At 34.9% G+C, this 9,986-nt stretch overlaps 1 protein-coding gene across 1 annotated transcript; it reads right to left on the bottom strand.

Annotated features, from left to right (window-relative positions):
* Positions 1-1,545: 1,545 nt before the first annotated feature.
* On the bottom strand, positions 1,546-9,436 carry ZIGA4 (ARF GAP-like zinc finger-containing protein ZIGA4). Its single transcript, XM_011048753.1, has 13 exons — positions 9,040-9,436; positions 8,898-8,959; positions 8,582-8,669; positions 8,432-8,493; positions 8,255-8,351; positions 7,414-7,857; positions 4,966-5,637; positions 4,723-4,857; positions 4,534-4,650; positions 4,350-4,433; positions 2,398-2,527; positions 2,115-2,160; positions 1,546-2,006 (listed from the first exon to the last, which is right to left on the bottom strand). The coding sequence occupies exons 1-13, from the start codon at positions 9,133-9,135 to the stop codon at positions 1,952-1,954; spliced, it is 2,088 nt and encodes a 695-aa protein (XP_011047055.1). The 5' UTR covers positions 9,136-9,436; the 3' UTR covers positions 1,546-1,951.
* Between the last annotated feature and the right edge of the window lie 550 nt (positions 9,437-9,986).

Below are 9,986 nucleotides of genomic sequence, written 5' to 3'. Positions count from 1 at the left end.
AATTGATGTGTATTATATTATTGCTCAACCCAGACAAAAAATATTAATTTCCTTCAATATCTTAATTTGTTTACCGTATAATTTTATTTTTTTTACTATATAGTATGTCCTTATTAAGTTAAGCAAGTCTATTTCTTACCATGCTTTTCCTTTGCATTACATCGTCATTCTAAGAGCATGCATCAAACTCATTCTCATTATATTAATGCAAATCCAACCATTTCATGATGCAAAAATTGCTTCAAAAAACAATCATTTTTAATATGCTACTTAAGTCTAACATCATGTAGTTGTTTTATATATTTAATCACAAGCAAAACCGTATTTTTATTTTTATTGAACATTCATGAGCAATCTTTTATCTCCTTGAGTAATTGGAAAAAACCTTTAACACTCATAAAATTCTATAAAACTATTTTAATATCAAATTAAGGTTTTTTTAAAAAGTAAAGATCATTAATAAAATAAAATAAATTTTTTGAAAAAAAAAAAGAGAAATACACAATCCAGGGATTGTGTGCCAAGCCCAAAAAAGCATGCGTGAGCACGCAAAGCCAATCCCACACACCTTTCCTCTTTTATTTTTAAAAAAAATTAAATAATATTTATTTATTTTAAAGTAGATAATGCTAGAATAAGTTTTGGAATTTAAATAATATTTTCAATTTATTTTAATTTAAAAACGTTTTTTTAAACTCAAAAAACCAATCCATTTTAAAACACCCCAAAATTATTTAAAAAAAAAGTTGAAAAAAATATCTTTCTATCCAAATTTACTTTTCCCAATAAGATAAATCCCCAATAAAATAAAGAGTAAATAAAACACCTACCAATAATGGTTTTTTTAATTGTCACATAATACCAATCAACAACTCTCTTTTTTTCAAATCTAAAGATTTAAAAATAAATAAAATAAAATTCTGAACCCAAACAAAAATATTAAACTAAATGAGCAAAAAATAAATTTTGGAAACCCTCCAGCGCATAAAAACATCCCCCCCCCCCCGCCAAAAAAAAATCCCAAATTTGGTCCCCAAATTCTATACGCTGAAATCATTTTTTTTTCAATGAAATTGAGAATGTTCATTCAGTTAAAAAAAATAAAAATAAATTGAAATTCGATGGGGCTTGCAGTTCCATTATTTCTCTCTCTTTTCTACGAGATTGTCCATTATCTCTGTCAAACACATGGTAGAATAAAAAACTCCTTACATTTCGATCTTTAAGAAGTGTTCATTTTTTTCAATATTCTAGAAGTCTAGAAGGTGGAAATACAAAGCCGGCCTCTTATACACCAGACACTTTCTTTCATGAAGGTGAATTTGGGTCCCTTGGACTCAAAAGGCCTCGAGCAGTCCTTTTTCTGGTTGCTGAGACAATCACCACTACCACCAATGGCGGCCCTTACCCTCATGGATTGGCCAACAAATACGGGCTTTTTACCCTCATGGATTGACCGACGCTTTTCATAACCATTTTATGTTTCAAGGTCGCAGTCTGACGAGCAATAAATAAGAATATAAACACAACCATGCTCTAGAATAGAATAGAAAACCATGTGCCATATGATTAAACATCAACGCTTGTCCGCGAACGATTTCACCCTTCTCAAATAGATAAAGACCACACTACATACACATTTTAACAGCCACATTACAATTTGTAGGAGTGCCAAGAACCGGTTCTAATAATATAATTAGGATACAAACACCAGGCCTGGAATATTGAGTGTAAACTAAGAATAAATGGCCTCGCATATTGTTAGAAAGTTATTCACATCAAGGATTTATTTTCACAGAGAATTCATATGGGAAAAAATGACAAATAATATTATTACTAATAATGACGTGACTCGATCATCCTGACTTACCAAGTGGCTACAAGAGGTCAATGGAAAACTTCCACCAGCAAACTTAACGTGATTAAGAAAACTACTTTTGATTGCTGAACACTATGCAAATGGATTCCCTCCAACAGAAGCAACAGGCCCTTGTGTTTGAACATTCCTGTTGAGAAGGCAAGTGAGGCTACCGTAATAAATTTACTATAACAAAAGCGCAACAACAATGACAATGACAGAAAACTCACAACCACCACCTACAACAGAAGCTTACCCTAATTGGGGGCTGGGTGCTTGTCCTGCCATATATGCTAATCCACCTACAGAAACAAAAAGAAAGATTGGATGAAATAAAAGCAAGTTACATTGCCAGAGATGCATGGAATGCTTTGATAGTTGTGTAATGAGAAGCAGCGCATTGATTTGAATGCTTGGGCAGATTAGCATCTAAGCATCCAACAAAATGCTTCAGTGTGCTGTCTGGCCATTATAATCCCCAAAGAACAAAAGCTGAAACAAATAAGAGTTTCTCCTGTCGGAATCAGTGGAAAGCTTACCTTGTGGTGCAGCAGGGATATATGTCATCGCTAGATCTTGAGGAAACCATGGTTGAGTCACACCACCAAGGAAGCTGGATGGTGAGTTAGCGTTGGGCAGTGCAGCTTCCAAAGAGCTCATGTCCAAGAACTGAAATATGACACGCCAAGATTAACTTTTAGTAAAGGGGGAAAGTGATGATAGAAATCAGCAGAACAAAGCATCCATAAGACCTTTCAGGTTCTCTTCAGAAGACAACACAACAATTTCTTTCCCTTCATTTTATTTTAGATAAGCATATCTCAAACAAAAGTAAACTAAATACAATCACGTAAGATAAAAAGACAAGGATGCAAGATGCATGATTACCTATCATTTTTATTTTTTTTTAATCATTGAGGAAGCATATATATCCTAACAAGAAGCGCCTCACCAGACACATGATGAAACTTCACAAAAGTGTCTCACTTCAACCCAAAAAAATGTTACCACCCCAGAGCTAGAATGCAAATTACAATGCAGCACACAGCATGACTGTTACATATCCAAGAAAGTAGACAAAATACTACCCCAATTAGATTATTAATGTCATCTAGGATGTGTTAAGGAATGAACCTGCCATCATATGATCCATCACTTAGAAATATGATTGCCAAATATTATTACAAGAATTATTATTATTATTAACAGCCAAAATGAACTAAAAACACCCCATCTTTATTGATGACATTTTATTCTCAAAGTACCTATTCATAGCTAATTGTTAAAAAATGCCACATAAGTTAATAGATCAAAATACTATTTGATGGTAGCATGAAGAATGCCCTTTAATGGAATAGAGTTTATACATCTTTCCTAACAACGTAACTTAAAAGTGATATAGCAACACAATCTCGTGCTAAACAAGGAACTGTTGCCATTTCATAGGTTGTTCATCTTATATTATCTTGCTAGGCATAAGGACAAAAAGCTTGGCAAGCAGCCCTCTTAGTCCTATAAATCATGAAATGATAGGCCAACGCAGACAACATCCTCAAATTTGTGTTACATCAGCACATCAAATGGGTGCCATACAATTGCATCTGCATAAGAATAAAGATGTTCATCTAGCAGTCTTTTGGGTGCCATATTAGAAGTTGACCGTGGTAGCTGAGGACACTATAAGCATCTAGCACACAAACCCCAAACCCCCACCAAAACACGCACGCACACACTCCTACTTTTTTTGAATTTGATGATTCTCGTATTTGGTTTGCAATGCACAACAAGTGCACAAACAACAGTATACATGAACTAACAAACTAAGGCTTGAACATCATAGGCTGCTCTTGATTATTTACATGTGGTGGATCTGCAACTATCACTTTTTAATTTAATTTGTGGATTGGACATGATAATTTTCAATATGCTTACATTTTTCACTTTCACTTCTAAATGACAAACCAACAGAGATGACAACATCAAATTTTCAAGGGACTAAATCACAAAAGTACTACTCCCCATTGAATTACCTTCTCCTTCACAGAGTGCTGGCTACTGCTAATTATACTGATGAAACCCTAAATTATTAAAAGTTGTTGAACATTAGTCCATACCCCATCAATTAAATTTGACATGATGGTTACACATCAAAAAATAGTGATAAATTCAAATTTATTTGGAATAATCACAAGCACTTGCTTAACAGCCAGCCCAGATAAACAGAGAGAGGAGTTAAAACCCTATATTCAAGTGCTAAGACAACCCTTTCCATCACCTGAATGTTTTCCCTTGAAATGGTCACTAGCACAAACAAGCAAACATTAGAGGAGAGCTTACACAAGTATGAAACAACATGATATGGACACAAGAGCTAACAGAACTAAGGAAATGATATGGATGATAGTGTAGACATTATTTCAGACAACATCTAGTCAAAGCACTCACTACAGTATTAAGCACCAATCAGGAAATTGTTTTAACTATTTCATACCATATTTCTCGGCTCCAAATCAGATTCGTATGGTAGATCAAACGGGTTGATTGATTTATGATCCACATGAGACTGTGTTTCTTCCTGTTGAAATAGATAGATAAATAATTCACTGATCTAAAATTATCATGGCTAAGATCATATGGCATAAGGCATAAAACCAGTGAAAGCAAAGGTCACGAACCACCAAAGGATGTCCTGAAGGAGTATATGATGGTCCCGAAACAATATCTGATGGTTCACTAGGACCAGGAAGTACTCCATTATAGGCAGTTCTTTGAATCCCATCTTTGTTAAAGCCCTGCAAAACACAGTTTATTAGTCTAACTTCGAAGAACCATAATATCTTTAAGCATTGTGAGGTAGAAACAACCACTGAAGCTCCAAAGCCAAAATACTGGTCAGCAGTCGGTGAAGGATTGTATAATGTTTGTGGTTCACTACTTTGCTTAATGCCCTCCAGGGGAATGTCTGCCACTGAATCATCAAACTCAAATGCACTCCAGTTCTGTAAAGCATAATGTAGCCATCAGCAAATAGAAACACCGGTTATTCAATATAGGACCACAAAACAGATACATGAAACACAGATTTACTGTGGCCATATATAGCATACCTGAGAACTTGTATTGTCAGTGGCTTGTACACTGTGCACATCACCAAGCCAGGGATCAGGAACTGATGATGAACTATGTTCAACAGAGTTTTGAAAAGGTGGCCATTGCATGCTTGTATGTAATGATGGAACTTGGTCAAAATTTGCTGAACCTACATTGGAAGGTCCTACTGTAGATGTAAGGTTCCCAGGCCCCGGGGTGGATGCTATGGGTTGAGGACCATCAAAAGTTGCCCATCCTTCATTTTTAGGCTGTGAGGAATGTGACGATTTTTCATCCAAGGTAGTAACTGACGGATGCTGATAGCTACCACCAAAGAGGTCTAGAGTTGATGGAAGAGAGGTTTGGGAAGGCTGATATAAATTAATAGATGAAGCTGGGGGCACTTGAAACAAATCTACAGATGGAGCTGGCGATGTTGCTGGTAACTGAAACAAATCGATTGGCGGAGCCATAGGAGAGGCTGGTTCTGGAGCCAATGGTTCCTTGAAAAGGTCCAAGCTAGCATGACTAGAAACTGATGACAGTGGAAAAGCAGGCATATTTCCCTGGGGATTTCCTGCAGCTTGCCCAGCTTCCGCGACAATATCCAGCAAACTTCCCGAATTGTATGACTTGATGGACACAGGAATGCTATCAAATGATCCCATGCTTCCTAATGATGTAGTTCTCTGAATAGAGGGGCTATTCAGTATCACTTGATAAAAAAGTGAGGCTAAAGTAATCCACAAATAGTAACAAGGTAGGAAAAAAATGATGCCACATACAGATCAAATATATTTTTTCCCTTAACGTGTACCACTAAAAGAGTGATCTAGCAAATGAGAACTAATCTATTGGTCCAACCCATATCATCAATGCCTATTTTTCTAAAAGAACAATAAAAGGATACCATCTATCAGTTTCCAAACTATTAAGGATCCCTCGAAATATACAGGAGAAAGCAATCAGTGAACAATAGGTATACCTCCAAGGGCAATAGCCATCCCAAGGACCTATACTCCTGTACATGGCATGAAAACCTTGCCAAGTTATTATACACTGGCAATTAATGACCTTTTAGCATTTTTGATTTGACCATATCTGATTTTCTTAACAAGTTTTAATTTACAAGGACAGACGGAATCAAAGACTTGTACATGTTGATGTTCTTTGTAACTACAATTCTGTAAACCTTCATACCGATTTTGCTAAAGTACGACCCTTCAAATATACAAACATATTAGAACATGAGGGCACTCACATCTAACATAGATATGCATCCAAAACCTCCACCTATGTCCAAAAATCATAGCTAATATATTAAAACTTAAAAAAGAGACCTGGCATTTTAAACATTTTTAGTGCAATAATTAGCCTTGCTGATTTGTTACTCCTAATATATAGTGCATGGACTCCATGAGATTTTTTTTGGCTAGCCAATCATTTCCATTTCAGAATCACTTTGTAAGAATCCTAACATAAAGGTTACCATAAAACTACTGTTATTGCAATAACAAGATCCTATCTACAGCTTAACTGACAAAAATTATAGGTCTTTCATTTGTCTAAATAAGTCTAACAGAAAAAAGAAAATACCATAATATTCAGAACTGTGTTTGAAATAAATTAAGCTGGCATGTCATGCTATATTTGCTAATTAGAACTTTCATGCCACAGTTAAGCCACAAGAAAAAATTTGGTGGCTCTAAATGTCCAATTAACATTACAATCATTAACTAAGTTTTTAAAATGTATCAATTGCTAGTTCTCCATATCCAAATGAAGCCATTTTTAAGCCAATCTGCTAGGATTGGCTTTAGCTTTCCCTAAATAATATTGGAGGGGCACACATATTATGGTGTACATATGTAATAAAAGAGCTAATCCATGATTTGTAATATACAGCTACAGTGCAACTATCTTACACAGACACATATAATGCAACTTTAATGCAAGTGTTGTCGAGACGGTAACTTGAAGCAGATATACTATAATATCACGCACAACTATTCATGTAATGAGCTAATTCCAAGGTTCATGATGAAAAGCCAATAGGTTAATGTGGCATCCCAGTAACTAATCACTTTTGCAAGCTAGTCAAAGACTATTTCTTAATAAATTACTCATCAAAGCCATGACATCTACACTGCCTGCACCAGCCTACCAGTAGATGTCTGGCATTGACATGAATATAGAGTATCAAAATAAAATAAGAACAAAAGTAGAGGCTTAATTGCTATTTTGTTTTGGATCAATAGGTTGACACAAGTAAAGATTTCCAGTTAGTATGATCTATGTCTTAATAAACAGTAAAACAAATTAAAGCCAAGGGGCTACACATTGTGTATGAAAATCACAACAATGATCCAGTATCATTACCGTTGGCATAAATTTATATAAAAATCACCAATCACATGTAGCCCAACAAATCCACAGTATTAGCAAAAAACTAGGTGAAATATGACCTGTGGATGTGGAATCCCATCTGCATCTCTTTTAAAGCTTGCCTCTGAAAATGAATTTGCCTTTTGATGCTTTACGTCACCTAAACCATCCCTTGAAGGCTGAATAGGTGGACTAAAGGCAATATCCTTCTGAAAATTTGGTGATTCTGCACCAGATCTGACTGGATCTCCACCACTAGACACAGAATAGTCTGAAACCCGAGAAACAGAACCCTCATTTGCAAACCTGTCTTCAAACATCCTTTCATTTAAGCGGGTAGGACTACAAATAAAACTAGCCATCTTTCCAACATTCAGACTTCGATCTGACCCAGGTTTGCGAGTAAGTGTGTTAGTTTGCTTTCCATAACGACGATCTTCATATTGAAAGTCATAAGGAGGACTTTGAGAATAAGAATGATAAGAGCATGCACGTCTTGTCTCATCTTCATGGCTTCTAATCCTCTGTCAACATCATTTATGAATCACACTTATTAGGCTCTTATTCAAGGCTGAAGAAAGAGAATTTGCAAAGAAATATAACAACACAACATAGACAGTCAGAGTTCATTCATTAAACTTTTTTAAATGAGTTACAACATCCCTATACATCCAACAAAAAAATATTTTTCATCTGCCCTTCCCAGAAGAGAAACAAAAAAAATCATTCTGATGTTCCAGGGAGATAGATAATTCTGAAAATCTCCATATTTTCTTTCCAAAAGAAAAATTAAAAAAATAGCCCGACACACCTTTTCATACTACATCTTGAAAACAGGAATTGATTTAACACAAAACCTTAAGTGTAAATTTCAGTAAAATGTTACCATATAGAGATATCAGTTGTTTACTGCGATGTTACCTGCAAATCTCTTGGAGGCTTATCAGAGGTATTTCCTCCAGCATATTTTTTATCCATATACACATCCTTTATAAATTCTCGCACTTTATCCACTTTACTGCAAGCAGAAAACACAATCAAATAACTTCCGTTTTTATCAACTACAAGCATAGCAGGACCACAGAAAAGATGTTGCACCTGTTATCAGGCAACCTCTGCCTTTGTTGGTTCCAATCCTTCAAATATATTTCCCTTGCACGCTGAAAAAATTTTAATGTCTGGTCAACATAACAATAAAAAAAAACCCAACAGTTCCCAAAGCCAACAAAAATTCACCACCACCTATACCTGATTGCCACCATTTTGAAGAGCTTCAACTTCTTGGGATGTGAACTTCGACATGGATACCGACTTCACACGATGAGTAAACTCTCGACTGTAAAACATGCACATATATATCAAAACAAGAAAATGAGGAGTACACAACCCATGCATAAATGTCGTTTTCAGTCGAAAATGAAAGGCAATTTCACACCGACTACAAGGCATTGCTTCAAATCCAAACAATCAGAGACTTTTCTCAATTTCTTTTTAAAAAAACAACCATAAAAATACTATAAAAAGCAGCAAGAAGACCAAAGAAAGCAGAAGAAAAAATACTCACTGAATCCCACTGCAAGTAGTACAAATGAAAGTCCAGAAATTAGTGCAAACATACTGTGGACCCTGCATTTTTCAAATATATATATAAAAAAACAAAAACAAATTCATCTAATTAAAAACTAAAAAAAAAAAACAAGAATTACCAAGCTATTGCAGTTGATACAGCGACGGTTGGGAGGAAGCTTCATGAGACCTCTAATTATCTTCTCGTTTCTCTCTTCTTCTTTTCTACTCCCCATTTCTCTACAGATTCCAAGCCAAACAAACCCTGATCAAAGAAAAATCGAAACGTCTCCTTGCTTTCGATGAATCCAAAGCCTCTATTTTTAGAGAGCCCAGCAAAAGCAATCAACCTGTGAAGAAAAAACCGATAGAGGGAATCTAGGGTTTGTTTAGTTAGAAAAAGGATGAAGAGGAGGAGGAACTCGATTAGCCCTTTTCCTCCTTCGCGAAATAATAAGAGATCAAATCAGCTCAGCTCCACAGCATTTTATAATACAATATTGGTTTTTATTTGTCATAAATTAAATTAAATAGAAGACAAGGTGACTTGATATATTCCCCTACGGATAAATGAATTAATCCATCCATGAATTTTATTTCATTTATTGAGAAATATGTGGGATTTTTATTATTAACAACGCAACAGTAGCCTATCTTCGTATGGTTGTAAATTAAAATTTCATATCAAAGTTATTGTAATACAGTGCCTTCAATACATGCGATGATTTGGCATGGACTGAACGTTAATTATTGGGTTTTGAAAAGTAAAAGTAATAGTCGGAGTCGCATAATTATGGTAACGTCTTTTTCGATAAGAGATGCTGCATGCTGGCTGCCCACCTGGCTTAAGTCCTTTTTTGTGATTTTTTTTTGTCAGAATTAGTATAGGAACTAAAAATTTTTAGCAGCCTAATAACATTTGAAATTTTTTTGGTAAATCAATATATTTTTATTTTATAGTGCTTTAAAAACATGATAGATGATAGATATCATTATTTTTAAAAATAATAAGATAATTATTATGTTTTAAAAATATAATAATTTAAAAAGTTATAATTTAAAAACATGTAATATTGTAAAACTTAAA

This window comes from Populus euphratica, unplaced genomic scaffold (assembly GCF_000495115.2).
Source record: "Populus euphratica unplaced genomic scaffold, PopEup_1.0 scaffold206.1, whole genome shotgun sequence".
Classification (NCBI taxonomy): Eukaryota; Viridiplantae; Streptophyta; class Magnoliopsida; order Malpighiales; family Salicaceae; genus Populus; species Populus euphratica.
Note: the sequence above shows the minus strand (reverse complement) of the source record. Positions and strands in the feature narration are given on the sequence as shown.

Coding starts and splice junctions, on each gene's coding strand:
- ZIGA4 (XM_011048753.1), bottom strand. CDS start 9,135: ATGGGGAGTAGAAAAGAAGAAGAGAGAAACGAGAAGATAATTAGAGGT. Junction 7,858..8,254: donor AGCCTCCAAGAGATTTGCAG/GTAACATCGCAG, acceptor TGATGTTGACAG/AGGATTAGAAGCCATGAAGA. Junction 2,007..2,114: donor GCACCCAGCCCCCAATTAGG/GTAAGCTTCTGT, acceptor CCTTCTCAACAG/GAATGTTCAAACACAAGGGC.